General features: G+C 58.8%; 1 protein-coding gene across 1 annotated transcript in view; it reads left to right on the top strand.

Annotated features, from left to right (window-relative positions):
- The window catches only part of ERI3 (ERI1 exoribonuclease family member 3), a 134,801-nt gene extending 108,793 nt beyond the window's left edge, over positions 1-26,008 (top strand). The window contains exon 8 of the mRNA XM_068406331.1: positions 24,352-26,008. Coding sequence (XP_068262432.1) covers positions 24,352-24,434 — 83 coding nt within the window. The 3' untranslated portion in view covers positions 24,435-26,008. The remainder of the gene's footprint in view (positions 1-24,351) is intronic.
- Positions 26,009-27,900: the final 1,892 nt, after the last annotated feature.

The following is a 27,900-nucleotide window of genomic DNA, read 5'->3' as shown; positions in this document are numbered from 1 at the left end:
TCAAGGGCTCTGTTTGATGCGGCAGTTCTAAGCTCCCAGCCAGTGTCAGTAGTTTAGCTCAGGGTTTCTTTTTTTTTTTTTTTTTTTTTTTTGGTGGGCTAAAGACAGGAAGGATAAAAACTATGGGAATGAGTTGTTACTATTATTATAAAGTGGTGTGAGTTTTTTTTTTAAACCACCAGTTCATCCCCCTTTTGGTTAACTGTTTCCTGATCATTATTTTTTAAGCTGCTCGGAGGGAAGAAGAGAGCATCCCCTTCCCCCTGGAGAGCAGCTCTGAACTTTCTCCCAGACAGGGAAGGTGATTTTTTTTTGTACCTGCGCTTTGGCTCACTTCTCTGACTGCAGATCAGGAAAGCAATTAGCAGTTCAAATTATGCCAGAGCCAAATTCTTTGTTTCAAAATCGTGGCTAAGAGTTGCAAAAGAACCTTAATTGCCTGGTGCTGAACTAGGTATTTTTTCTGAGTGCATTTCCAGTGCGTAGGGCTGTTTATGGGGGGAGCCTCTTGTGTTTCAAAAGCCCTGCAGTGGCACTGCCTTTTCCCAGAGCCTGCAGAATTGTCCAGGCACCGCACCAGCATCCCCAGCCTCTCCAGCCTCTCACCCCCACCAGCCAGCTTGCTGCCTTGCAGGCGACCATGCATCCTCTCGTCCATCCCAAGACAATCTGGGTCGCTGTCACCCTTCTCCACTGCCCTGTCCTCTAACCCATCCGTAGCTCTGGGTGCAGCCCACCTGCACCCTCCGCTGGCTGCCCGCACTGCAGCGAGCCAAGGACCGCTCGCTCACTTGCGACAGCAGCCCACAGCAGCCCTGTGCTGCCAGTGCAAGGAGGCTGTAGCTCGCTCAGCAGCAGCATCCAGCCTTGTTAGGTTGAACGTGGGGACCCAGCCTGCCCGTGCTGGCCACCCCCCCGCCTCCCTCGGGGTGCCTGCGCCTCCCTCTCCTCGCCTGCTTCCCAGGGCCTGTTGCCCCAGTCCCATTTGTGTCCCAAGTCCACCCCTGGTGTTGCCTTTTGATCCGAGTGACAGCCTGCTTTATTTACTCTAATGGTTCTCAGTTTTAAATGTTAATTTCTCCCTGAAGAAAATGTCTTTTCAGGATGAGTTGCCCATCAGCAGGGCTGGGGAGAGCACGCTGCCGTCCCCAGCCTCTGCGCAGAGCCAGGCGTTAACCCAACGGGCAGGAGCCCAGTAGGTGCAGGGAGCCGTGAAGCCCAGGGAAGCACCTCGGACCCTGTCGCCACCATGGCCGGGCTGTCCTGGGGATGCCATGTCAGCGGACAAGGCTGACCAGGACGGATGCATTCCTAGCATCATGGCTCGTCCCCGTGCAGCCCGTTTGGCACAGTGCCACGCACCACCGCCACGGCCCCCCGTCATCCCGGCTGCAATTAGGGGTTGATGGATTGTCCCTGAGCCGGGGTCTCGGTACGGCCCCCCGAAAGGGACACAGCACGTGTGGAGGCAGGCAGGGACCCACTGGGCTGCCGCCGTCCAACAACAATTTCTAATCTTGATTGGAGAGGAGGGTGGCGGGCTGGGAGGGGAGGAATCGGAGATAAATGTTAGCTCATTTCTTAAGTAATTAGTTACCTCCTCATCCCCATGTTGTAATTGTGAACAAGCTGTAATGTTTAATTAGTGTGTAAATGAAACCCCAATTTCATAATGGCTGTGGTGACAGCGCTAAGTGAGACAGGCACAGAAGGGGCCGCATTGTTTCAGCGGGAGATGAAGCTGTCGCCCAGCAAGCCGAGCGTCTCTGGGAGAAAATGGAAATGATAAACGAAGTGAGGCTAATTAGCAAAATCATACAGGCCCCACTGATGGTTCTCATCAAGGGGAGGTAATGAAGCGGACGGGCCAAGCTGAGGGGGGATTAATTGGAGCCGATTCCTGCACACATACAGACGCTGTAGAGCCATCCACACAGGGATGCAAACTTTCCTGCTTTGCTTCTCTCGCCCTTCCCCAGGACCCGGCTGTGGGGAGAGCCTGTGGGGAGCCCCGAACAGCCCTGGGAGCTGGTCCTGGAGCAGGCAGGATGTGGGTGCAGGGGGATCCTCCCTGCCTGGGGGCGTCTGGGCAGAGGCACATGGGCACCCACCCCACGGAAAGCTTGGCGCAAGGGCTCTGAAACATCGAGAGCCACGGCAGGGCTGGCTCATAGCCCAGGGAGGGTTATAACCTTCCTTTCGGGTCCCTCCTCCACTTGCTGTATCCTGAGCATAGATGTTTGGAGAGTAAACAGAGCACCTCTGCGTGCTGGTTGCTGGGGAAGCGGTGAATCCCCGCCGCTCACCCTCTGGGCCAGGGTCTCTGCAGCCCCGATGCCCACGGCAGCACGGCACGGCGGCCGAGCCAGAGCTCGCTGCAGCAGGGGAACCCGCGGCGGCATGGGGTTGAACTTTATCCTTCCGAGCTGTGCGAGAAATGCCATTTCTACAGCTGCTGGCGCGCAGCCCTGATCACGTTGCGTTACTTACTGACATTTCAGGGAGCGTATAGAGCCCCGCTCCCGGCGGGCTCGGCCCCAACCACCCCATCCCTGCCGCGGATGGGGACCGGCTGCCTGCAGGCCAGGCTGCCCCCAGACCTGCTCTTTACCTGCTGCCACTCACCCCCGGGGCCCTGGTAATATCAGGAGCGAGCAAAAGCCTTGCCAAGCAGAAGAGAGGACGGCGATACCTGTCTGTCTGGGCTTGCATCTGTCTGTCCGTCCAAGCAGGTTGTTCCTATCAGTGACAACCCGGCACATGGAGCTGCAGGACTGTGAGTGGGTCTTTCCTGTGTCTCAACCTCCTTTTTTGCCAAAACACGGCAGGGTGAGCTGTCTGTGTGGGAAATGCCAGTGCCTGGGATGGCCGATGTCCCCAGAGTCACCACGTCCCTCCCTCGTGGTATCTCCGAGCCCCCCGCTGCCTCTCCTGCTGAGTAATGAGAGATTTCCCTGGGCCTCTGAGGGCTCTAAAGAGGGGCTGAGCAATATTATTTATTCAGTTGTTTACAGAAGCGTTTGATCGGGAATAGTTCTTCACTGCCAGCCTGTTGTGTATTATTCATTGCAATAATCTCTGCAGATTGTGATAAACTGTAACTGCGGCGGGGCAGCGCGTAGCTGGGCTGTACAGCCGCCGCCGCCTGCACCGGCCTCTAAAATATCGGCAGCTGCAATCATAAATCTCAATTTACAAGTGGGCCTATTGCAGGGGGAGTTATAGTTATACTAATGATTACTTCTCTGTCTTATTTTTCATGTTGCAACAGAGTAATAAATTTTTAAGAACAGCCTGGGCAAAGCGTTAGCGAAGCCTGCGCGTCCTCTCGCCACGCTGTCGGCGGAGAGCGGTGTTCCCGGTCTCCCACGGGCGCCTCGCTGGCAGGGCGCCTGCCCCCCTTCTCAAGGAGGTGACGCAAAGAGGGGACTTTGTGTCCCCACACCATGAGAAGTGCAGTAGAAACTCCCTGTAAGCACAGCGGGGCAGCGAGCTGGAGCGTGGCTTCGAGGTCAGCTCTGATGTTTGCTGTCCCAGAGAAGAGACTTCAGCTCCCTGCCTCAGTTTCCCTGCTGATAATGGGGGCTGAGACCTGCCCTCCGGTGCTGAGCTAGTTCTTCTCAGTCAGACTCAGGAGATACTGGGGTTGATGAGGCCGAAGGATGGGGGTTTGATGGCCAAGAGTGGAACTGATGTTTGAGGGGTGCATCCTCTGGGGCTTTCCCAGAGATGGAGAGGTGGGAGCTGCCTTTTTGCAGATATGCCCACGGCATGGAAACAGGGTGATGGCTGGGATGGTCCCACCTGGAGGAAAGCCCTCCTTCCTGGGGGACAGCAAGGGTCAGCAGGGAAGGCTCTGCCTAGAGGAACCCAGGTCCTGCTCCCATCCCCACATCTGATCAGCGACTGACGAGCACCCGATGCATCCCTCCTGGGGAAGTCCCCATGGGGGCACCCCTCCGAAGACGAAGTCTCTTCCCCGGAAGGCAGCAGTGGGACACGGGGTCCAGCGAGCATTTCCCGAGTGTTTATCACAGCTCCGAGGTCTGTGATGTGAGGCCTCTGATGGATGCCTCCATTCACAGACTTGACATTATGATGTACAGGGAGCCTAGAGACATATAGATTTTCAAAGTGCCCACTTTGAGCATAATTATAAATATCCAGCCTCTTTACATAGTGAATTGCTGCCAAGGAAAGAAGGGCCCCAGGAGGGCTGAAATTCTGGCATCCAGGTTTTCTTGAGAAAGGAACCTTGGAGGAGGTTCCCCACCCATTTCGGAGTGCCAGGAAGGGGTGGGCGTTAAGGGATGATGCCTTTCCCATCCCATGGCCCCCTGACAGCTTCTCCGCCCTTCCCCACGGTACTGACAGTGTCTCTCTCCAGGGGACATCTCCCAGGCGCTGTCTAGGACCCTCCCCTCCCCTGCTTGTCTGCACCAGCACACTGCAACCTGATTGTATCTGCTTCCCAGTGGCTGGCTTCCCTTCCAGATCACAGCACAGAGCATCAGGGGCATCAGGGAGCTGGGGGCAGGTGCTCCCGGTCCCTGTGCCTGATCCATGGCCCCAGGGACACAGCGAAGGAGAGATCTTCCCCTAGCTCATGGCCAACTCATCTTCTTCCACTTGCCTTTGGAGCATCCCAGCCCACACAGGGCTGGGGCTCAGCACAGAGGGACCAGTTTTTGGGTGGGCAGAAGAAGATCCCTCCAGCGGTATGGGTGCTGGATGCCAACCCTGCAGCTGAGACCCGGGCACAGTCAGGAGTGCTCCCGCATGCCCCCTTGGACCCAGAGGCTGCTAGAAAAAAGGCAGATGTCCTAGAGGAAACCATCTGGAAGTCCCTTTGTCATGCTTTCCTCTTGTGGTGGTTTGGATGGTGTCAGAGCATCACCACTTCCCTCTCCATGCCGAGCCGGGGTGATCATGCCCCAGGGAGGGTGTCTGTGCGGGCAGCAGTGTGTCCGTCCCTGGGCATGAGTGTAGGCTCAAACAGGCATTGGTCACCGCCTCCCCAGCCTGGGACTGGGGCACGCTGGAATATCACAGGGAAAAACGAAGGGGACGTTTGAGGATTTGTGTTCTGTCTGCGAGCGGGGTCTGGAGGAGAGAAGGTCAAAGAAGAAAATTGGAGCTGAATTGAAATCAATGGCAGGTGGAGATTAGAGCAGTGCCCCAATTAACTGCAGCGAGCTGAGGGGAGGCTGGGGGAGGGCTCTAGCTGCCCAGGTTAGGACCCCGGAATGGACCTTGGTTCTGCACCGTGGAGATGTGAATGCCCCAGACCAACAGGGACTGTGGCCGGGGGCCTGGGACAAGGACACTGGGTCAACGCCTTGCTGGTGGGCAAGGGCTGGAGTAGCCAGAGACTGTGGATGGCGGCAGGAGACCTAGGCGGTTTGGGGTTGGATTGAATCCCACTCCCTCCTTCCTTCTCTGCACTTCTTGCCAGGCTCAGTCTCCCTCCCTGTCCTCATCCCAGCTCTTTGTCCTCGTTTCCTTGTCCCGGTCCCTTCCCCCAGTTCTCTGGTATCATCTCAGCTCCCCCTGCCACCAACCCCTCCAACTCCCCGTCGCCATTTCCTCCTGCTTCTCCTGCCCCCCAACTCCAGCTCTTGTTGGCGCAAGTGTTTCAATGAAGCAGTTTCCTCCCTCGCGCTTCCTGGGGAAGTCATCGAGCGCCCGGAGAGCCTGGTCCCTGCTCCCCGCGCAGGTGCCCGGAGCGGGTGCCGGGGGGCTGCAGCAGCTGGGAGCAGGGGGCCGTCCCGGGGCTGGATGTCAGCGCACGTGGGGCTACCCGGGGCTGCGGGCAGGGCTGGCTTTGCCCAAAGTTGGCAAGATTCTGATGGGAAATCCAAAATGCTCCCTGGCCCCAAAATCACCTTCCCGACAGACTTCAAGGCTTTGTTCCAAAACATCTGGACATGCAGGAAAAAAATAAAAACAACAACAAGCAGCTGGAATTTAAGGGAAATAGCGACATATTTTTCATTCTTGTTGAATGTATTAATGGTTCGGGCTGGAATTTCCGGGGGAAAAAATTCAGTGTGAGTCGGACATCCAGTATGGAATATCTCAGCCGAATTGCTAAATTTTGGGGAAAATCAGGGTAGGTCATGTCAGAGCAAGGGGGAGCCACCAGCCCCTCTTTTTCCCCAACACACACACCTGAACATGCTCCTGTGGCCGGGGCAGCTGGGAACCTGGCTCCTGTGGCCGCAGGCCTGCAAGGATGGGGCTTTGCTCTCTCCGGCAGCCCTGTGCACTGCAGCATGTTGCACATCGCCCAAGGACCATTAATTAACATTGCTGGAAGATCTTAGGAAAGGTGCAATTTGAATGATCTGGCACCGAAGTCATTCAGATGCTGAGTTAATTCAATCCTTGCACACAGTGCTCCTACAGATTGTTGGCTTTAAACAAACAGCAGTGACAGATTTGTTGCTGCGGAAATGTGGTCATTAAGTTGGGAGCGTGTGTTTGACCTGAAAGCGATTGAGTGATGGATGCAAGTCATTTTAAAGCTGCAGCAGCCAAAAGGATGCTCCTTTTGGAGAGCAATCCTGCATCTGAGGAGTGTAAATAATTTAAACAAACAAGTAAAGTAAGGTGGGAGCACTGCCATTGGCCGCTCTGTTGTATTAGGGCACGAAATGCAAAGCAGGGCAGTGCTGCCGGCTCTGTGGCGGAGGAGAGCTCCTTCACACGGCGCTGGTATGAAGAGGTGCAAGGTGCCGGCTTTGGGGCTGTCCCCAAGGAAAAGCAGTACCAGGTGAGCTCACGTTTGGCATCGCTTAATAGTCACTCGTGGGAGCTTCACACCCGAATGCGGGCAGTGGAAGTGCTGTGGGATCTCCGAGGAACAGGGGGCTGCTGGGGGGAGGTCACCCTGATCACAGAATCACAGAATGGTTGGGGTTGGAAGGGACCTCTGGAGATCACCCAGTCCAACCCCCTGCCAAAGCAAGTTCCCCTAGAGCGGGTTGCACAGGGTCACGTCCAGGTGGGTTTTGAGTATCTCCAGAGGAGACTCCACACCCTTCCTGGGCAGCCTGTTCCAGTGCTCTGTCACCCTCAAAGTAAAGAAGTTTTTCCTCATATTGAGATGGAACTTCCCATGTTTCGTTTGTGCCCATTGCCGCTTGTCCTGTCCCTGGGCACCACTGAGAAGAGTCTGGCCCCATCCTCTTGACACCTGCCCTTAAGGTATTTGTGAGCATTGATAAGATCCCCCCTCAGTCTTCTCTTCTCCAGGCTGAATAGACCCAGCTCCCTCAGCCCCTCCTCATAAGAGAGATGCTCCAGTGATCTCCTGCAGTGTGGGACTGTCCCACTCTGGCTGCTCCTCTCATGGAGCCAAAGGTGCCCGTTATTCCCTTGGCTTCCAGACCCCCAGATCTGACTCGTCCGGCCCAACAAGGATGCTTTGGGGAACCAGGAGCTTAGCATGCTGTTGGGCTGCTACTCTGTGCCATCCTTGCTCTGAGCCATCCTCTCCCTGCTGTTGATGATCCTCTCACCCACAAGCTTTGAGCTGGGAGGGAGCGTTAGAGCCGCACCGGTCACGTCGCATGGGTCTGCGCCTTCCGCCACTGGAATTGGCGTCCCAGTAATGAGGCTGGTCATTACTGTGCATTGGAAGCAGCCATTGCTTAAGCCTCAATATCTCGGCCATTTAATTTAATGGGGTTTTTTAAGTACCAAAAGCAATTAAGTTCACATTGTGAGCTAATCGCCTACAAAATTTCATTTCAAAGATGCTCAGACTGTTTGTGAGAGAATTGCTGGAAAGAGACCCAAATATGCCACCATGTCTGTCCGTTTGTCCTTCTCTGCCTTCCCTCTTCCCCAGGCAGAATGAGGCAGACTTCTCAAAAGGCAACAACCATGTTTTTGGTCTCCTGCTTTTCTGTCAGGCTTCTCCATGGTGTGAATTTTAGACGTGCAAGTTAAATGCCAGTGATTGGTGATGGTTATCGTGCTTAGCTGGTACCGCAGCAGTGAAAAACAGGGATTTAAGGGCAGGCTGATGGGCAAGAGCCAGGTTGCCGTTGTTGGGGAGCAGGTGGGCACACAGCTGTGTGCCCAGGCCGGGAGGGGATGGTGGGAGCTCTTCACATAAGCATGTCTGACCTGCTGCCTTGAGGCCGTACGTCTGTGCTGCTCTACCTGGGGGTGTAAGTGGTGCATGAGCAGGAGCACCTAAACCTTGCACAAGCCCTTTCGCTTTGGAAAGGTGTCCCGGGCGAGCTGTTTGCAGCGTGTCCACCCCATCCCTCGGCGGCTCGCCCCACGTGCCTGCCTCCCCACTCCTCCTCCTGCCCTCTGGCCCTGGCAGCCCCAGACCACGGCATCCAGCTCCAGCAGCCCCCGCAGGGTCTGCAGGGTTTTATCAGATCGGAGAAGAGCCGGAGGTCTTTGCCAGAGATTACTTGTTCTCCTAAACAGCCGTGTTACTGAATACAGAATAATCCCCCCTCCGCAGCCAGCTGGGGGTTTCGTTACCTGCACTGCAGCTATCGTGTTAACACGCTCTCCTTAAAGCACCTTTGCTGGCCGAGCCACCGGCACGATGGGCAGGAACATGCTCCGCACCGCTCCCTGCCAAGCTGCCTGTGCCCAGTGCCTTTGGCTGAGCCACACACTGACACCCCATTTCGGACACGGCACTGCCTGGTCCGGACCCCCATTACCATCCTCCACGGCCGGTTTCCCTGGCCGGCAGCGGGGAGGTGATTTATGGAGTCCCGCACGTACCCGGTGAGTCCAGCTCTCTGCGTTTCAGGGAGATCCATCGCACAGGGAGGGGAGGTCACCGCGTTGCAGGTTTGCTAACCTTGCCCGCTTATTAAAAATGGTAAAAGCCTCCCTCAGGACTCATGAAGTATAGATTCAGAGAGCTCCATATGCTGTTCCCCTTAATGAGATGTCTGCCTGAAGAGCAATAGCAAAACACACCATCCAGTTCAGGGTCCCTATAGCTAGATGGCCTGGCTGTAAACAGAGCCGTCCGTCTTAATGGGCTATCGTGTAAAAACTTCTCCCAGTCAATAAATCAAAGGGGCTCCATTTATATCATGTGCTGCCTTCGCTATTAGGCTGCCTCTGGATGGCATGTTCTGATACAGAGCTCCCCAGGACCACCAAGCGAAGACGGAGGCTCTAATGGGCATTTAATTTAGGCTTCCCCTTGCCAATACGTGTGTGGAGCTCAGCAGCTGGGGCGCGGCAGGGGATCCCCCGTGGTTTGGGATGGCCCTGCCATGCGGGAAAGGGCACACGGGGATCAGGACCTGGCTGGCATCACATCCCCTGCCCTGCGGGGTAGGAGCCTCTAGTGTACAGGGACACATGGGGAGGTGCAGGGGACCAGACCCCCCGGGAAGGGGTGCGTAGGGGCTGGCGGGCACCCCTGCTCATTGGGGAGCAGCAGCAGCAGCCTGGCGCAGGTATTTATTTTTCATTCCCTCCCTTGTGTTGCTCGGATGCCACCGGAGGGAAGTTCCGCTCCAGCCACCATCCCAGGCAGAGATATTAGTCCTCATTACTAATTAAAGGAAGCAGGAGTAATTGACGGATGGTGGATGGCGGGGGAGCTGGTGTGATGAACGGCCCCTGTCCCCGTGCCGGGGATGCATGCTGAGCGCTACCTGTTAGCTACAAATAAACAAACCTGATAAATAATAAATAGTTTGAGAAGAGTGGCCGAGCATTATTTAAATTAATAGGGATTAGAGGGAGAGGCCTGAAAGAGCATTCCTCTGGATGAGCCATCCCCAGACGGGCAGGGACTCATTTGTTGCAGACTGGAGTAAACAAGGCGATGGGGAGGATTCATCACAGCAGGGCCTCGCGGCGCTGCTTGGGCTCGTAACGGCGCAGCCGTGCTTTTCCTGGCCGCCCCTGTGCCGGGGCTCCCCGTGTCCCCTGCCACCTCGCCGGTGTCACCAGGGTGTCACACCTCTGGAGCCAGCGTGGGGCATCGGGTGCAGTGGGGAGGGCGGGTGCTGCGGCGGAGCAGCGGGGAGCAGATGCTCAGCCACGGCACGGCTGCCGGCGGGGCCCCACACTGCGGCAGGGCACCCCGAAAGTTTTCCCAGCCAGCCTGGTGGGCACCCGAGCTGTGCGGAGCTGCTGCCTGCCTGCACCCATGTGCTTCTGCCAGCCACGGCTTGGTCCCAGCCAGCAAATCCAGCTGCCAGGGGGTCTCTTCGCACCCCCTGATATTTGGGTAGCCCCCCGCCAGCTTGGAGCTGGGAGGCTGGGGGTGGCGGAGGGAGGAATGCCAGGGAGGGGGCAGAGGGGAGGGCGGGCGCTCTGCTTGCTATCACATCTACTCCATCTTATCGCCACGGTAATTTGATGATAAAAAATAATCCGAGGCTGGAAAGGAAACATGTGTAGTGGAGTAAAGATTGAATGTAGGTGGATTGTGCCCTGGGGCGGTGGCGGGGAGATAGAAGGAAATGTCCTTCTGTTTGACATACTGCCGAGACGCGGCCCCGTGCCCCCCGCCTTGCCGAGCCCTGCCCGCGACGCGGGGACCCCCCGGTCCGTGTGCGTGTGGTGGGCAGGAGAGTGCCTGCCGCGGCCCCGCACCGCCTCCTGCCCCTCCGCCTGCACCCCGGCACCCCACGGGGTGCTGTCCCCCCCCCGCCACCCCACGGCTTGCTCCCAGTGCGCTCATGATTTTTTTTTTCTTTCCCTTTGGTTATGCTTCACAACTCATTTTATCAGCTGTCAGTAGCCAAATGTCTTTTTTAAGGAGTGGGTTATAGCCACTAATGTACTGAATGCTATTGCACTGGCTGCAGTTAGTGTTCCACGGCTAAATTACTATAATTAATGTTCCACTAGAACTGTTTGTAACAGGCGGCTGCGGGAACCCCGGGTCTGGGCTTTCACAGCCACTGAATTATCTCTCCTCCCCGGAGAAAGAGCCTCTCGCCAGGGGAGGGCCAAGGTCAGCACCGGGACAGGCAGGCACAAGCCGAGCCGGGCTCCGGTGGACAGGGGGCCCAGGAGCTGTTCCCACGGCACAGACCCCCCGTGTCCCCCCATCTCAGCTGCTCTGTGGCTGGGCTCCCGGCTGGGACGTGCCATGGCCCCACGACATCACCCCACCAGCCCCAGGGCTTCACCAGCCGCCCTCCGCAAGTTGTGCTATGAAGGTCAAGTGCGGTGCCTAGAGAAAAGCTCTCCAAAACTTGCAAAGGGAGGTTGGCGGAGACGTTTCCCCCGTGCCAGGCACGGCACCTCTGCCCACGGCATGGTCCAGCGGGGAAGAGCCTGCACCCAAAACCATCCCTGCCCTCCCTGCTCCCCCTTCGCCTCCCAGCGAGGCCAGAGGCGCAGGGAAAAAGGATTTGCTCCGCGGGCAGGGAGGTGTGCGCACACCCCTTGTTTCGCTAAATGCATTCGTTCAATACCTGCAACAAACAGATTAGCCAGGGCTTTATCAGGGACAAGAGAACGCAGAGCAATGCGATAATGGTTTTCAGCAAATCCTCGGGCTCTCACAGATTAGAGCAGCCGCGGCAGGAGCATTATCAGCCCTTTCCTCCTCTCCCCGTCGCCTCCCCCTTTGTCTCCTCTCGCCATCGGATTTCTCCAGCCAATCTATCCCGGCGAGAGCTGGGCAGATACAAGAAGAAGTCAGTTTCCATCTGATCCACGATTGGTTTTTCCCGGCAGCCGATCCGTGTCGTGGCATCGATCCGCGGGCCCCCCCGGCGCTCGTCACTTTGCGTGTCTGAAGAGGAAGGTGGTGGAGGGAAGGGGGATGTGGGGGGACGCCTTAAACTTGCCGTGTGCCATTGGCAGGAGCACGGCCAGGGCGGCCACGCCAGGCAGGAGGGGCACAGGCCATCTGCCCTCATCAGAGGAGTTTAAATGGCTGTGACCTTCCTGGTAAAGGAGAGGAATGGCTTCGGAGGGGTGGCAGGAGGAGGGGGCCAAGTCCCGGTCCCCGGGAAGGGTGGCCAGGATCTGCCCAGCCCTCACCGTCATGCCGAGGGGCAGCTCAGTGAGATTGGCATCAGGGCACCGGGAGCCTGCCGGGAGCCCTCCTCTCTCGGAGGGGACACCCACTGCACCCTCATCCCCATCTCGTGCAGCCAGGCATGAGCCGGGACCCTCCAGCTTGCCAGAGCCTGGGGGAGAGGTGCTGTTGGGTGGGAGCTGTTGGGGTAGCCCTGACGGGTGGGCAGCTTTCTCAGGAGACCCGAAGCTGCAGGGGGTCAGTCGCTTTTTCCTTCTGGAGGTTGGGGACAAGGCTGCCCTTCCTCCTCATGGCTACGGCCAGGGCCTGCTGATGAAGCTGCATGCAAACCCCGCACAGCACCGGGCACGGGAGCTTGTTGAGACACCTGGAGATGCTCGGAGGCCATTGCCCAATGGGGTGGGCAGTGGTGCCGTGCCAGGCAGGGCCCTGCATCCTTGGGGTCAAGCTGGAAAGTCCCAGTGTGACTGTCTGTGCCGCCTGTACCCCTCTGCTGGGCTCCGGCCACGGTAGAGCTGTGGCAGCCTTCCCTGGCTCCCCCGAGGGACAGCGTGCGGGTGGGTGGGAGGGCAGGCGGGGATATAACAAGTAATGGCCCCGAGTGTGGAAACAGTGTTAATAAAGTGTATTTCACTTTTAATTTTGGCATATAATGTAATGATCTTTTTTAAGGCCCTATCATATTATCTGCATGACTAGATTATTGAGTCTTCATCATCTTCAGATAAATTTATGACCAGGATGATGCTTGGAATTTATTATCAGTCAATAGAGCTCAATACTGTAACAAGGCGTGTAATAAGATATACATATTTAATGATCCAGAGTAAAACAGCCCCGCTAATGGGCAGGATGAGACAGAGGCTGGAGCGTTAATTTCCATCCCCTGCCCCTTTCCGCAGGAGCCTGCACCGTTCAGACGGGACACAGCCCCGGGGTCCCACACATTGCCCAGCACAGGCTGGGAGCAGGGACAGGCTCTGGGGGATGCAGGGGAGCGCAGCCCTCGTGCCGCTGTGGCTGTGAGCACGTGCCTGCTGCACATACGTGTAGTGGGAAGGCACGTGTAGCGGCCCGTCCCTGTGGGCCACGTGTGGGTGTCTCACACATAGCACAGAGTCTCTCTGACGTGGCTGTGCAGGTCGGGCTGACATCCCCGTCTGGACTCGGCACGCGTCTGCCTTGTGCGCGGCTCCCTCCGGCCTGGCAGTCTGGGTGAGCGTTGTGCAAAGCTGCCGAGATGGCCAGCAAAGGCCACCCTGTGCTTGTCACGTTTCAGAGGCAAGCCTGAAATCCTGCCTCTGGGACGGTGCGGGGCTCTTCGGCTCGACAAGGGGAGCCGAGCCGCGGAGCCGGGGCGGACCGGCGGACTCTGTCCCCGCCATGCGAGGGTGCCTCTGGCCCAGCCAAAGCCCTTCGTGGGGACACAGTCCCATGCGAGCTGCACTGGCGGTGCCATCGGGGCAGGGTCCCCCACCTTCCGCTCGCCCAGCTGTGTCCCCAGCAGCAGAGCGGGCGGCACCAGGGCGGTCACGCCGCGGGGCACGGGGCAGGTCTGCGTGCCGAAGCGCCCCGGCCTTACCCGCAGCCGCCTGCAGAGTCGTGTCGAACGGGGGCCCGTCTCCCTCACCAGGTTATATTTTGAGCTGCTGGCGCTGATTTTTCCAGCCCTTTGGGATGTTATTAAATTAGTTTCCTAGGACTTTTAATAAGCACTTTTGATGCCTTTGAAGCATGTGGCTTTGTGGGAAGATTACAGTCCCGCATCCATCTCGCTGGGAGAGAAACAATGGCAGCAGGGCTGGTGTTTGATCTCTCCTCCAGAAGGCGAGAGAGGGTTTGTGTGAGACAAAAAGGTGAACTGCTGATTTGGAGCTAATGTTTAAAAATAGGTAGGTCTCCCTCCAAGATGAAGAGACCTGCCCTCCTCTGTGTAATCGCCTGCCTCTGCCTCGCTGGACCTGCAGAAACACAGCTCGCTTTATTTGAAGGCTTCGAGTGCGGCACCGCGGTTTGATTCTGGGTCCTTTTAAAGCAGTAACTAGGCCATCTGACCAAGCTTTAAAGAGCAGGAGAACTTTCCATTAGGACTCGCCACACACTCTTGGCAGCACTGGAATTGCATCCTTGCCTTTTATTTCCTTTCTCTGACATCTCGTGTCACTCACAGGCAGGAGAAACTCGGCTTTATAAACTCTCTCATTTCTCCCTTGAAATTTCTCCCTAATTAGAGCCCCAATCCCAGTGGTGGGACTGGGTGTCAGGAGCTGGAGGTGGAGCAGAGCCAACGGCCAGGCAGTGGCGGGGGTCTTGCAGGGCTCAAAATGCCCTGCAAAACCCCAGAGTGGTCTAGCCTTCTGCTGCCCTAAATAAATCCTCTGTCAGAGCAGGGCATGGCAGAGGATATACAGGATGCAGGGACACCTGCACTGGGGCTGGGGACCAGTGGGAAGGCAGACCGGATTGCTCCCTGCAGCCTGGGGACCTCCTGGCCCCCAGCGGCATCAGTCAAGGGCAAGGAGAGAGCATCTCCCACGTCTGTCCCCGCAGCTCCCACGCAGCAGAACCAGAGCCACCAGCCCTGCCACGCCGAGCATCCATGTGCTCAGCCCTGGCGCTGGCTCTGGCAGGGACCATTGGGTGAGTTACACACCACAAGCACCTGGCTCTGGCCAGGCACACCTTCGCCGCAGGGAGAAAAGGCATCAGGGGAGCGAATTCCCTTTATCTGTGGATAACTACTGCTGCCTTTAACAGCCTGGAATAAACTAGCCATAAATATCGTGATCATAAGTGCTTAGATATGGCAACTTTACACTGAACAGAGGTTTTAACCTTCCCTGCGGAGGACGTCCCGCTCTCCATCACTGACTGTTTCCATCCAGCCGCACGGCCACAGACAAGCAGTAGGTAAGCTGCTTGGAGCGGCCGCACCAGCTACCAGCCAGCTCTCAGCCCAGCCCTTACCCCACTTCTGGGGCAGGACCTCCCACCTGCTCCCAGGGCCTGGCTGCGGCTGCCCCGTGTTCTGCTGGAGGGCCAGGAAGGAGCCACCCGCCGCACGCTGCCTACCTGCCCTCGGCCCGCTGTGGGGTGTGCAATGGGAGAAGGCCCAGCACCCTGGCAGGGCTGCCTGCTCCCACCAGCACCCCCCGGGATGCCCAGGGACCCACTCTGGTGGCAGCGATGGTCCTGGCTGGGCAGGCAGGGCAAAGGCAGAGCCGTGGTGGTGCTGGGCCATGGGCTGGGCAGCGTTGCTGCAGCAGCATCCCAGCTCCCACCTGTCCCCTGGACTTCTCTTTTGCTGCGGTACTGGTGGGGCTGGACACGCTAGCAGTGTTGCTGCTCACCCACCTCCCCTGCCTGCCCCTTTGCCTTCTCGCAGCTGCATCCTGCTGCCAAGCCAGCACAGCTGGGAGGAGGGGCGCAGAGAGCATCTCTGCCCTGTCCCGTCCCCAAGTCCATCTGGGTCTCCCCAGGCCCCCCAGCCCCATCAGGCAGGAGTCCTGCTGCCCTTTCCCCCCTGCCACCATCCTTTCCTCCTCTAAGGAAGCACCAGCGTTGGACCCTGTGGTTTACTGGGTTCCTGTGGGGACCCACCTCCCATTCCCATTACCACCCACAGAGCCCTGGAGAGGGCGGTCCCGAGCCACCAACTTCTGCGGGAACTTGTCACCATCACCTTGTCCCCAAACCAGGCCAGGGGTCCCATACCAGCCCCGGAGCAAGGGGGCAGCTTGCATCCTCCTTGCACCTCATCAGTGCCCCACCGTGACTTTATTTTGCATGGCGACTTTCAGGCGAGCTGTAAAACACTCGGACGAGTTAAATAATACACGACAGTGTACGGTATAAATTACAGGAAGGCAGCGGTGGAGCGACATTGTATGCTGAATAAATTAAAGGCTGCGTGACTTACAGGCAAGATTGATCTCCTGCCGAGCATTTTGTTTAGTGACGTGCTTGTCATAAGGGAGAGCTAATTACGGGCGCGGAGGCGCGCGGCTCCGACGCTGGGGACTGCGGTGCAAACTGGGCTCCCGAATGCCATCAAGGTCCCCGCGCTTCCAGAATTTGCTTTTTCCGAGGCCGGCCACGTGCCATGTCCCTGTTAGCTGGGTGCCAGCCCCATCCTCGGGGCTGTCCAACTCCGTCGCAGCCCAGGGCAAAGGACTGTGCTGCCACAGGGAGCTGCTGGGGTCAGACAGTGGACGCCCTGGCTCGGGAGACACAGCCGGCCGGTGGCTCTGGGGTCTGCCCTGGACGAGGGCTGGCGTTGGGGCTGCCTCAGCGGCAGGCTCGCGGGAGGGAGAAGGTGCCCCAGCCCGAGCCTGTTCGGGATGGAGCAGAGCCGTGCAGGAACGCATCCTTGGCTCCTCTGGCTAGTTGGAGTCTGCGCCGCCTTCCCCGTCCCTGGGCCCTAGCACCGCTCACACAGTGACACCGGGCCCCACTGGCGTGGGGGGACCCAGGGCTGGCCGAGCAGCGGGGCTGAGAGCCGCAGGGCTGATTTGGGGGCTAAATAGTACAAAAAGGCAAATTCTTGCCCAAAATTCTTGACCATCCTTATGGGTCCCTTCCAACTTGAGTTATTCTGTTAGGTGGAGATCTTGTAATAGTGGGGTACTGCTGTGAGCCACCAAGGGAGGGGGAGGCTTCTTGAGGATGCGGTTTGGGCTGGATAATTTGGAGGGAGATGTGCTTTAACCTCAGGGGCGCGGGAGTCGGGTGAGACACGGCATCACCCCTGCCAGGAACTCTGTCCCCACCGAGCCGGCAGTGTGTGGCCGGCGAGGCCACGGCAGAGGCTGTGCCACGGTGCAGACCTCCACGGGCTGCGGCGGGGTGCTGGCGGCAGGAGGCCGTGTTTGGGAGCGGGCTGGCCAGCGGGATGCTCCCCTCGGGCTCGGCGGCTGTCTGTCACTCGGCGGGATTATGAGTAGTGAGCGTAATGCATCGGCGTATGAATAGGGTTGTCTGGCTGATGGTGATGTATCGTTTTTCATTACTGCCTCTCAAGCCCTCCCTGCTGCACGTGTGGAAATTCTATTTATTCCCTAATTTGTAAAAATTCCCTCCTTATCTGATACCAATCAGGGAGGGGTAATTGGCTCTCCAGGGCTAGCGGCTGGGGTCCTGATGAAGAGATATGTGTGTCTGCTCCGGCTGTCCAGGCACCCTGCCCTGCTGCACCAGCGACACGGGCCACAATTAATAATGATTTGCAAATGGCAGACAAGCAATAACGCAGAAAGATGTCCAGCCAGCCTCCTGCCCGCCCCTTAATTTCCTTCTGTAATATAAATGGCACGGGAACGAAAATCCAGCGCTATAAATTCTGAAATTAGTTATTCACCCTAATAAATGGTCCCCTTTTTGCTGTGCGTCCCCCCATCCTTGTCCCCCCCACCCTCCTCGCTTGCTACCTACTTCATTTGAGTCCTAATATGCAAATGCTGTAATTTAACGGGATGGTGAAGTTGATTTTCATGTTAACTTAATTACTTTGATTTATGAAGGGCTGGGATGCAGACACGGCTCCGTCCTTACCCACCTCCCACCCTGGCCCCGCTGCGGTCCCGCTGACCCGCCGCCTCTCGTCCCCTTTCTTCCCTGCTCTCAGTCCTCCCTTCCTCTTCTTCCCCAAGTTTAGTGTTTTATTAGCTGCCTTTAAGTGGACATAAGTCCTCGCGACAATCGCATGATGCGGAGGACAAATTCCCCGTCCTGCCTTGTTTAATCGTGCCTGGATAATGGATGTATAATTGACTCATTTGAATGCTTTTGCCTACAGGAGTGCAGAGCATTAAATGTTTGATTGCCTTAATTTCCAAACAGATCATTATCCCCTTCTTACCCGCTCTTAATAAACACTTTATGAGGATTTTTTTTGTAAAGGAAAAAAAATCTCCACTCCTCGTACTTCTCTGAAGTGATAAACTCTAATTAAGTCTAATATTTAAAAATATGGTAATGGTGACTTGTTTGAATAAGTGGCCTGCATTTCCATAATTTCATTATTACGTAAAACACGCTAATTATTTGAAGTGTGCTTATTACTAAAAGAGAAATCTCCTTCTAATAAAGATGAAATTGGCTTTTTTCCCTGTATTGCCGTGCACGCCGCTCCCCTTCCCTCCCAGCCGGGAGCGGGGCGCTGGCGGTGCCCGCTTTGTTTCCCCGGGGATGCTGCCTGCCCGCGAGGACGCTGGACATGCGGGGACAGGGACTAGAGGACAAACCGAGGGCTCGGCGCGCCCTGTGCCACCCTCGGTCCCAGCAATGTCAGTGTCCTGTGGGCTCCAAGAGCTCTTGGGGATGGTGCGAGAGAGCTCAGCCCCAGCTGCCATCCCCTCCAGCTGGGATGCCCTGATCTCAGGGTGCCCCTGCACAGCTGTGTCCCCAGCCACCCAGCTCTGCCTGCCCTGGGAGGGGGCCAGCACGGCGGGCGCATGATGGGAAGAGCGGTCCCCAGCGCGGAGGTTGGGAGGAAGCATCCGTCACCCATGGGGTGGCAGTGGCCAGCCCGGGTGGGAGGAAGCAGGTGCCCGGGGCATCACATTGAATGCCAGGACAGGTCCCCTCCGCTGCGCTCGGCTGCCTGGCTGCTGCCCGGGGATGCTGGCAGTGTCACCTCCCTGCAGGCCTGGGAGCTGCCAGAGACGAGCCCTCCCTGCTCCAGCATCCCTGCTAGGGTGAGCCTGATTTGGAGGCTTCACCGACCCCAGTGTGCAGGAGGTGGGACAGGCATCCCGTCCCCTTGGGACAGGGACAGCAACAGGTAGGGGGGGGACGAGTATTAATTGTGTCCAAACCCTCTTTAGAGCCCATGTGGGCAGTCAGTGGCGGGGCAGGCAGGGGAGGCACTGGGATGAAGTCAATATAAAACTAATTTCCTTTTCTTCGTGAAGAAATGAGGTGTGTGGCAGTAACGTAATTGCAGATAATGAGGTAAGTTATTCTTAATATTCTGCACGTCGCTGTCAGCTCCACCTAATATACCTGCCGGCTGTGCGGGGCACGCGGAGCCCCTCGCCCCACGTGCGGGATTATGAGGCCATTCATTTGGGAGCAGCCCAGCAGGACCGTCCTCGGTGTCCCCATGGCTCCCTTCAGGCTGGGAGCTCTGTGCTCTGGGGTGTCCTTGTCACCACCGTGGCTGGCCACCCTGGTGTCCCCACCTCACCCAGTATGTCATGGTGGGATGGATGCAGACCAGATACCACTCCCTCACGGCTCTGACATGGACAGGGTGAGTGGCTGCGAGAGCCTGGCTCGGCGTGCTGGGCAAACGCTGTCACTCCTTGCCTCTGATGGCCGTCCCCTCCTGGGGACATGCCTGCTCAGGGGGAGCAGCACAGTCTGCTGTGGGGGGGGTGACAGCACCCAGCGCTCCCCTTTGCAATTGCCGGGGATGCCGGCAGCAGTGCCGGGCTGCGTGGGGACCGCACGGCTCCCACCGGTCACCAGGCCACCTGCTGTCACCGGAGCTGGCCGCAGGCAGACGAAGGGCGGCGGTGGCCGGGTGGCCCTGTTTCCGCTTTGCGGGGAGCTGTTGTACAAAGGCAGCAGTGATATTATTCATTAACAGTAATCTGCCATTAGAACATTGACAAATGGCCCCTCGTCACCTGAGCATCACTTCTCGTACAGCCCATAAAGCATGGGGACAGTTTAAATATGGACCTGCTCAGCTCGGGCCGGGGGTGATCTGTCTTCCCGGCCGTAGCACAGGTGTGCCGGGGCTGCCTCCAAATGAGCACATTTAGGGGGCCCCACACCCCCCTCAGCCCGCCCGGGATCGGAAAGCTCGCTCTGGCGCATGGCAGTTGCGGTGGCACTCGGCCCTCCGCGCCCCCGTGGCGGTGGCGTCCGGGCGGTCTGGTCCCATGGGGAGGCGGGAGAGGTGGGGGAAATGCCGGCAGGGTGGCACGCGTGGGGACGCGGCCCCTTCCCTTCTCCCCGGTGCCTGGGGTGGGTGCGGAGGTGATGCTGTCCCCGAGTGAGCGTCGCTCCTCCTGCCAGCCCGTTCCCCCAGCACGGCCGCATCGTGCCGGGGCTGCGGGCCAGCCTCCCGCTGCTGGAAGCCTTGGGCTCGTCCTGGGTCCTCAGTGGCCAGAGGGAGGGTGCACACCGGGCGGTGAGCCCAGCACCGCGGGCTGAGAGGTTTCTCCCTCTGTCCGGGCAGAGGAGCCCGGCAGGAATGCCCGTCCCCCTCCAAGGACAAGGGCAGCCAGCGATGCTGAACGGCAGCAGACTCCAGCCCTCATTAAAAGAGGGCTCCGGCCGCCCCACGCGTGCGCACGTGCCGCTGTCCTTGGCTGTCACTGTGGCGAGAGCCTGGCAAGACGTGGAGCGGGCCGGAATGTGGGTGTCGAGGCAGTGCGGTGTTGCAGTGGGTGATGCTAAAACACTCTGTAGGAGGGTTAAAACCCGGCGGGGCGAAGCCAGCCAGGGCGAGGTTGGGGCGGCACATCACCCTGTGCTGCATCAGCAGCCTGGGCAAGGAGGGTCCTGGCTGCCTCCAGCAGCCCAGGACAGCCGGGGTCGAGCTGGATCCTCCAGGACCCAGCACCTCGGGGCAAGCTCGACCCCGGCCATCCTGGGGCTGCCATGGAGGGACGTGGGGCGATGCTGGGAAGCGGCACGCCAAGGCGAGGGGCAGGGAGGCCGGGCAGAGCCGCGGCTCCCTTTGCAGGAGGCAGGCTAACCCCAGGCTGACCCCTTTCACACACACTGCGCAACACCCCTAAATCAATTGCATCTTATTATTACAATATCAATATACAATATTCCTACAATAACACCATTGATTTTCTACTCAGAGGCTGCACCTAAGTCTGTTTTAAAGAGGAGGGAGTTAATAGTGCCCTCATTAAAAATCTATAGATTACCCCCCACCCCCAAAAAAGAAAAAGCAGTTTATATTCATTAGGGCTATTGAATATAAAGTAATATGTTTGTGTAGGACATTGGAGTAATGTGATAATCCGTCCGCATATCAGGGAGAAATCCACTTAGCAACCCTGTCAGCTTGACAAGAAAAATGTGCCCATAAAGTCGGGAATACATTGAGGGAGCGAGCGTGAGGAGAGCGGGGGCGCGCGTGCCTGTGCGGCACCCGCAGAGCCGAGCCGGCCGGCAGCGCGGGGCCACCTTCACCCCGTCCCCCTGCTCGGGGCTGGGGACACACCGGGCACCCCGACAGCCCCTGGAGGTGTCCGTGACCGGGGCAAGCGGGGTGCACCGGGATGGGGATGGTGGGAGGCTCCACACCCTGCCAGCCTCCACAGCCCCGGGCAGGGTCACCCTGATGGGACGGGGCTGGTGGGTGCTGGGGCAGCCCCGCCGCGGCCACGTGTCCCCCGGGGAGAGCTGGGCTGAGGGGCACAGGGTGGGCAGGGCTGCCTGTACTCCCCGGCCTGCCTCGGACCCCGCTCATCCCCTGCCCCGTGGTCACCTTTGCGATGGATTAAGCACTGAAGGAGCAGCGAAGTAATCCCGTTCGCGCTCTCTTAGGCTGTCAATTGCCATTTTTGTAATAGAAATTCCTTTCACAAGGTAACGACGGCCAGATTTAGAGGATTTCATATTGCTAATAATTCCCCAACCAGCCATCTGACTGTGTTGTTTTAAAAGCCGCTTAGTTTTTTGCTTTGGAGTTTATGAAAATCTCCCACTCTAATATCCCAAGAGCCAGCCTATAATTGTGTTATTAAATCAATCGGCGTGGATTACATTGTAAAATCAATAGATGGCTGTAATTGCATATTAGAAAGTTGTTCTGCTGTTGTTGATTTTTTTTTTACATGGATAATTATAATAAGCGTGTTTACCTTAGTGCTGATTTGGAATGAGTCTCACTAAATGACTTATGATGAGCTCGGCGCTCCCGCTGCCAGGGGGCCGTGGGACAGCGAGGACGGTGCTGCCGGCACGGGCACGCGGGTGGCACCCACCTGCCGGGGTCCCACCAGCTTTGCAGGGTGGTAGCCTGGAGCCCAGGGCAGCGCTGGCACCCGGCATGAGAGCACGTCAGGGCTTTGGGAGATGGCTGGTGGGGCTTAGGAAGCAGCCGGCAGTCCCAGAGGGTCTCCCCAGGGACCAGCTCAGGGGTCCCAGGAGGTGCTGTGGGGTCTCGCTGCCAGTTTGGCCGCTCCCCAGGTTCCTGCGCAGTTTCCCTCTCGGCAATATGGAGCAGTAGCCAAGGCCTGGTGGCCCACAGCAGCCCGAGGCGGCTGCGGGCAGGGAGCAGGGCAGGGGGGTGGTGAAGGGCAGCAGCAAGGGCTGTGCTTTCGAATCCAAGCCACTCTCCTGCCACAGCCGAGAGGCCAGGATTTGCTTTGCTGCTACTTTTCTGGGGGGCCAGGCCAGGCCAGGGCTGGCTGTGGGGTGGGGGGGTACTTTGGCCACAGATGGTTGTGCTCCCCCCGCCTCAGTTTCCCTGGCTTTTGAGCCACCGTTTCCCTGTGAGATCCAGCTGGAAGCTGGCTCCAGGGGCAGGTCCGGTGCTGACTTCCCAGGGGCTCAGCTGCCCGGTGGCTAGACGGATGGGGCAGGGGCTCCTGAGGACGGCGAGGGGCTTTCCTGAGCAGGAACAAGTGGCAGCAGGAGGTTGCACTGTGGCTTGGCCGGGCAGGACACCCGTCATCTCTGGAGTTTTCCAGAGCCATCGGTGCCACCTCGGCCGGCGGAGAGGACAGAGGCACAGAGAGATGGGCTCGTCTCTGCCCCACGCCAGCTGGTGGGGCTGGGGACACGTCTCCTTCATCAGGCTGTCCTCATGCCCAGCTCCCTTCCCCAGCCTGGCACACCAGTGAGGGGAAAGGGTGCCGTGAGAGGGCCTGGGGGGACACTCGGGAGGCACATGGCTCTGACAGGGACGTTACCTCTCCCACTGCCAGCCATCAGCCAGGAGGGTCCCTGGCAGCTCAGGGCAGTCTCCCAGGGAGCTGCGTGCGGGGGAAGCCCCCTGTACCTTCAACCGACGCTAGGGGACAGGTGATGGCTTTGCCACTGGGTCACGGGGCGCAGCGGGGCTGGGCAGGGCTGCGGGGCTGGCAGGGAGCAGCGAGGCGGCCTGGCAGCCCCATCCCTCAGGCAGGCGCCTGGCAGCGGGGCAGTGCTGCCCGGCTGCGCGGGGCCCTCAATCCAGCACGCGGCACTGTCAGCAGGCAGCCTGCTGTCTCCTAGACAGTGAAATATGGCCACAATTAGCCCGGATACAGTTCAATTATGATAAACAGCGTTTGCACCCTTTAAGCCGTGATTAAAAGGCCTCCTCCCGTTGATAGAGAGACCTAATTTCACATTATTATCGCTGTAGCTTGATTATAAAGCACTCCCTGGATTTACAGTTGGGAGATGGATGTGGAGGCTTCTTTATCATTTACACATCAGTAATGATGCAGCCTTCCCTCCACCACAACATCCATCCAGCGGCAGCGAGGAGAGGGGGGCCCTGCCTGTGCCCCCCCGCCCCGTTCCCGGGGCACCCTCTCCCTGTGTCAGCCGGGACCCGCTGCCACATGCAAGTGGGCAAAGTCACCCTTACGGTAACAGCTTGATAAATGGGCGGGCGGTAATGAAATGGAGACATCAAGGCGTGGGGCGAGGAAGAAAGAGTGGTAATCGGAACGAGTGGAGCTGTCCCGAAACGGAGGGGAGCGGGAAGAAGGATCGCCTCTGCGCCGTGTGCTGTCAAGGGAGAAATTACACATTTACTCTTGCTTTTTCTTAAGGAGACGGCCCTCATAGATCAAAACATGGATTTACAAGCCAATTTTCAACATGAAATATAGACACCAGGAATCAATTTAAGCCCAGCTTCTATTTTAGCAAACGGTGCCTGCGTTTAGTCCCAGGTAAATAACACCAGCCGGAGCCTTTCCCCCTCCCCGGCTCACCGCCCGGCCACCACTCGCTCCGGCAGCCACAGTGCTGCCAACCAGTCCCTGGCACCTGCTTTGACCACAGCCCACGGGCACGAGGCAGCATCGAGGGCTGGCTCTGGTGGGGACTGGGACAATCCCGAACCGCAGTGGCAAGCAGAGAGAAACAGGTGCCACACAGCTCCTGCTAGAGGAGGGCGAGGGGAAGGAGAGGACCCTGCTTGGGCCGGTGGAGGGCAGCTTTGGTGTCACCTGCCATCCCCATCCCGGTGTGGGGACAGCCTCTTTGCTTGTCCCACCGAGGGACACTGTGGAAGAGGAGGGACAGAGCCTGGACTGGTGGGGATGCAGGGGCTGTGCAGCTCCAGGCACAGCCCCAGCGTGGGACCTGGGGCTTGATCTGGTAGCTCCTAGCTGGATGGTGACTCTAACCCAGCAACTCTGGTCTCTCCACAGACGACTGTAAGAACATCGCCAACATCATGAAGACACTGGCCCATAGAGGCTTCATCTTCAAGCAGACCTCCAAACCCTTTTGATCCCCAAGGCAAGCCAGGCAAGGGCTGCATGTGCCCGGCGCCGGCGAGGTGGGGAGGACGGGCTCCAGCATTTAAAAAACAAAAAAATAATACGGCAACCGAGGCCAGAGGAACCGACAAAAAAAAAAAAAAAAATCTCAATTTCAGCTGTTAACTTCAGTAGAGGTTGTATATATGGGAAGGCAAATCTGTGTAGACCTGATGTGACTCCCTCTCTGGGCTGCTCCGGACATTATGCCATGCTAGCGGACAGCCGCGTAGGGCGCTTGCACCACATTTTAGACTCGTAGTTTGTTCTTTTTCTTTGGCTCCTGATTTCCGTCCCTCCCTCCATATCCCTCCCCGTCCTCCCTTTCCCGCCCCGTAGCCAGAGCATCCCCCATCTCCTCCCCGGCATGGGCCGTTCCCGCCTTCCCTTTCTTTCTTTCTTTCTTTCTTTTCTCTGGTTTTATGTTTTCAGACCTCGACGGCTGCTGCAGCGAGGCCAGCGCGTGCCCATGCCCGGGCAGTGCTCACGGAGGCTCAGCAGTGTCGAGACAGCCCCTTGCCCTCCCCGCCAGCCCCCCTTGCCTCTCCCCCGAGCGCCTTTTCCCCTTTTTGAGTCAACACTAACCCCTCTCTGACTCCTATATGTGACAAACGCGATCCGTCTCTTTATGTTCAAGGTGAAGTGCCTGTATTCTCCGCTGCAGAGCCCCTGGCAGCCCCACCGTGGGCTGCGGGGCCCCGGAGGGCTCCCTTCAGTGGGGCGGGGGGCCCGGCGGGCGGGCAGGCGGCAGGAGGGAGGTGACAGTGTCCGCGCGGAGCCACGTCCCATCCCATCCCCGTCCCGTCTGCTCGTGCCTCTTGCGGGGCTGGGTGGGATGCCCAGCCCTGCCCCGGCCCCGCCGACCGATTCCAGCTCCACCGGGGCCAGGCTGGCCGCAGCACCGCGTCCATTGCCGGCGGTGGACGTGCCAGCGCGCGCTGGCCCCCGGCCCGATGTACCCGAGCAGGGGAGCTGCAAATTGCCCCAAGCCCCGACCCCGCTCCCCTCCGACCCCGTCCGGCCTCCCTCGGTTCCTGAGCTGAGGCTCGGCCCCCACGTGCCCATGGTCCCTGCGGGCCGTGCAGTGCCCCTCGCAGGTCCCCGCAGGCCATGCCGTGCCCCTCGCAGGTCCCCGCGGACGCTCAGCAGCAGCTGGCTTGTTGCCTGAGAGTTGCCGAGCACATCCCCTCTGGCTGGGTGGGCTCCCAGCCGGCCAGGACAGGTGGGGGGCAGCCGTGGGGCAGGCTGAGGGTGCGTGTCCCCCCACAGTGTCATCCAGCCCTGGGGCCCTGCTGAATGGAGCCCTCATCCGGACGCTGACCTGCAGGGAGGCTGCAGCCCCGGGCCCGTGCGTGCATGGCCTGGAGCAAAGCCGGTGATGGCAGCCAGAAGGGCAATACAGGCACTGAACTTGGCGGTACATGACTGCATGGTGTGTGGTGTTCCAGTTAAACCAACCGATAATGCAAACCCAGCATTTTCATTGTCTAGTTATTCCAATCCTTGCTGTAAATGTGCCACATGAATAAAGTTTGGGGGTAAAGGAGCCCGGGCTGCGCCCATGCATGTGCGAGTGTGTGCGGGGGGACGGAGGCGGGGGTGTGCCACTTGGGTACCCCACCAGTGGGGCTGCCCTCCCTGGGGTATGGCACTCCAGCATGTCCATGCTCCCCAAAAGCAGGAAACACCCCCACATCCAGGTGCCCAAGGGACCCTGCCCAGCGCCGCGGTGCCGCTGGGTGACAGGGACACAGCTGTCCAGCTGGCACGGAGCGGGCAGCTCCCGGAGGAAAGGGGCAGCCCCAGCCCACTTGCTCCAAGGAAAGGTCACGGGGGTTTTAATGGCTCCCCCTGTGCCACCCCTGATCAGCTTTATTGACCTATTTTCGATGGAGTCGTCTAATTAGTTTTCTATGAAAACTAAGAACTTGGCCTTTGCCCTTTACTCCTGCAGGCGAGAACGTGACTCAGAGGACGTTGTCACGGGGGATCGATCGGCAGTTACACTTGAAAGGCAGCACGGAGGGGACACAGGGTGGGCAGCGGGGCAGTGGCCCGGAGCGGGGCACACAGCTGGGGCCACCTGTGCCCACAGTACCCGCAGAGGCATTGCACGAACCCAGGCTCCCATCACTGGCATCAGCAATGCCTCAGCCCTTCCAAGGTCCTGCAAAACGTGGGGCACTCACAAAAATCTGGCCACGGGGCTCCAGCATCACACCCAGCAGTGCCCTACAGACTGCACTGCCACCTGCCCAGCCGAAGGCAGAGCCAGGTCCTTGCGTGATGGGAGGGACAGAGCTAATCCAGCAGCGACGAGGGGCTGGGATGGCACCCTTGCAGGGCATGTCACCTCTGACACAGACAGGGCTTTGCGAGGATCATCTTTGTAGTGCGGGGTCTGGGAGTGAGCAGGAGAAAGGGGCTGAGCTCTGCAATAACCCAGGGGCCCCAGGAGCCCTGACCAGGCAAGCTGGCATGCAACAAGCCCGAAGGAGCAGGGCCTTGAGAGGGGCTGAGCAGCTCTGCGCTGTGGCCAGCTGTGCCGGGGGTGCTCGGTCCGAGACAGGGCAGAGCCTGGAAACACTCCTCCGCTGTCCAGACCTGCCATGAAATGGCCCAGGAGCAGAGCAGGAGGTGACACAGGACCACAGCTCCTCAAAAAAAACACCTCTTTTCTGGGCAGCGTGCACCCACACACCCGAGTGAGCCGGGCGGGCTCTGCTGAGCCTCACCCTCCGCAGACAAGGTTTCAGGGCTGAATCCGGCCATAGGAAATATGGGGCCATTCGCACCAAACAGGGAACACACCCTGGCCGTATCGCTGCTCTGCGGTGAGACTCTGCTGCACGGGCTCCATGGCCACGACCACGGCGGGGTCAGCACCCAAGGCCGGGCTCTGCATGCGGGGTGCCCCAGGCACACCAGAGCCACCCGGTACCCTGCACGCCGGGTGCTGTAGGGACACGCGGTGCCAGAGCCCTGCGGTCCCCGCCGCACAGCGTGAGATCGGGTCCGCTCCGCACAATGCACCGCAGGCAGCGGCGGAGGCACAGTGACCGCGGTCAGGTCCCTGCCGTGCCCAACCCTGCAGCCATCCCATCCCCAAAGGCCCGCAGAGCCACTTCCCTGGCCAGCAAGCAGGCAGGGGATGGACAAGGGAGCGCTGACTGCTCTCCGCAATGAGCCAGGCTCCTCCAGCCCCGCGGGTCCCCACGCGTGTGCTCCCGGCAGCAGCGTGCGTGGTGGGAGGCCCCGCTGCCTCCCCTGGCGGGAGTCCCCCCCCAGTTCCCGCTGGGCAGACGGCAAACAGAGCATGGAATTTGCACGGCTAAAAGTTAAATACAACACACACACGGATTTCGTCAGAGGCCCTGGCACGGCTGCCTTTGCGGGATCCGATTAACAGGGAAATAAAAGGGCCAGAGAACCCACACA

The sequence above is a fragment of the Nyctibius grandis genome, chromosome 8, assembly GCF_013368605.1.
Source record: "Nyctibius grandis isolate bNycGra1 chromosome 8, bNycGra1.pri, whole genome shotgun sequence".
NCBI lineage: Eukaryota > Metazoa > Chordata > Aves > Nyctibiiformes > Nyctibiidae > Nyctibius > Nyctibius grandis.
This window is presented reverse-complemented; position numbering and strand designations above follow the sequence as displayed.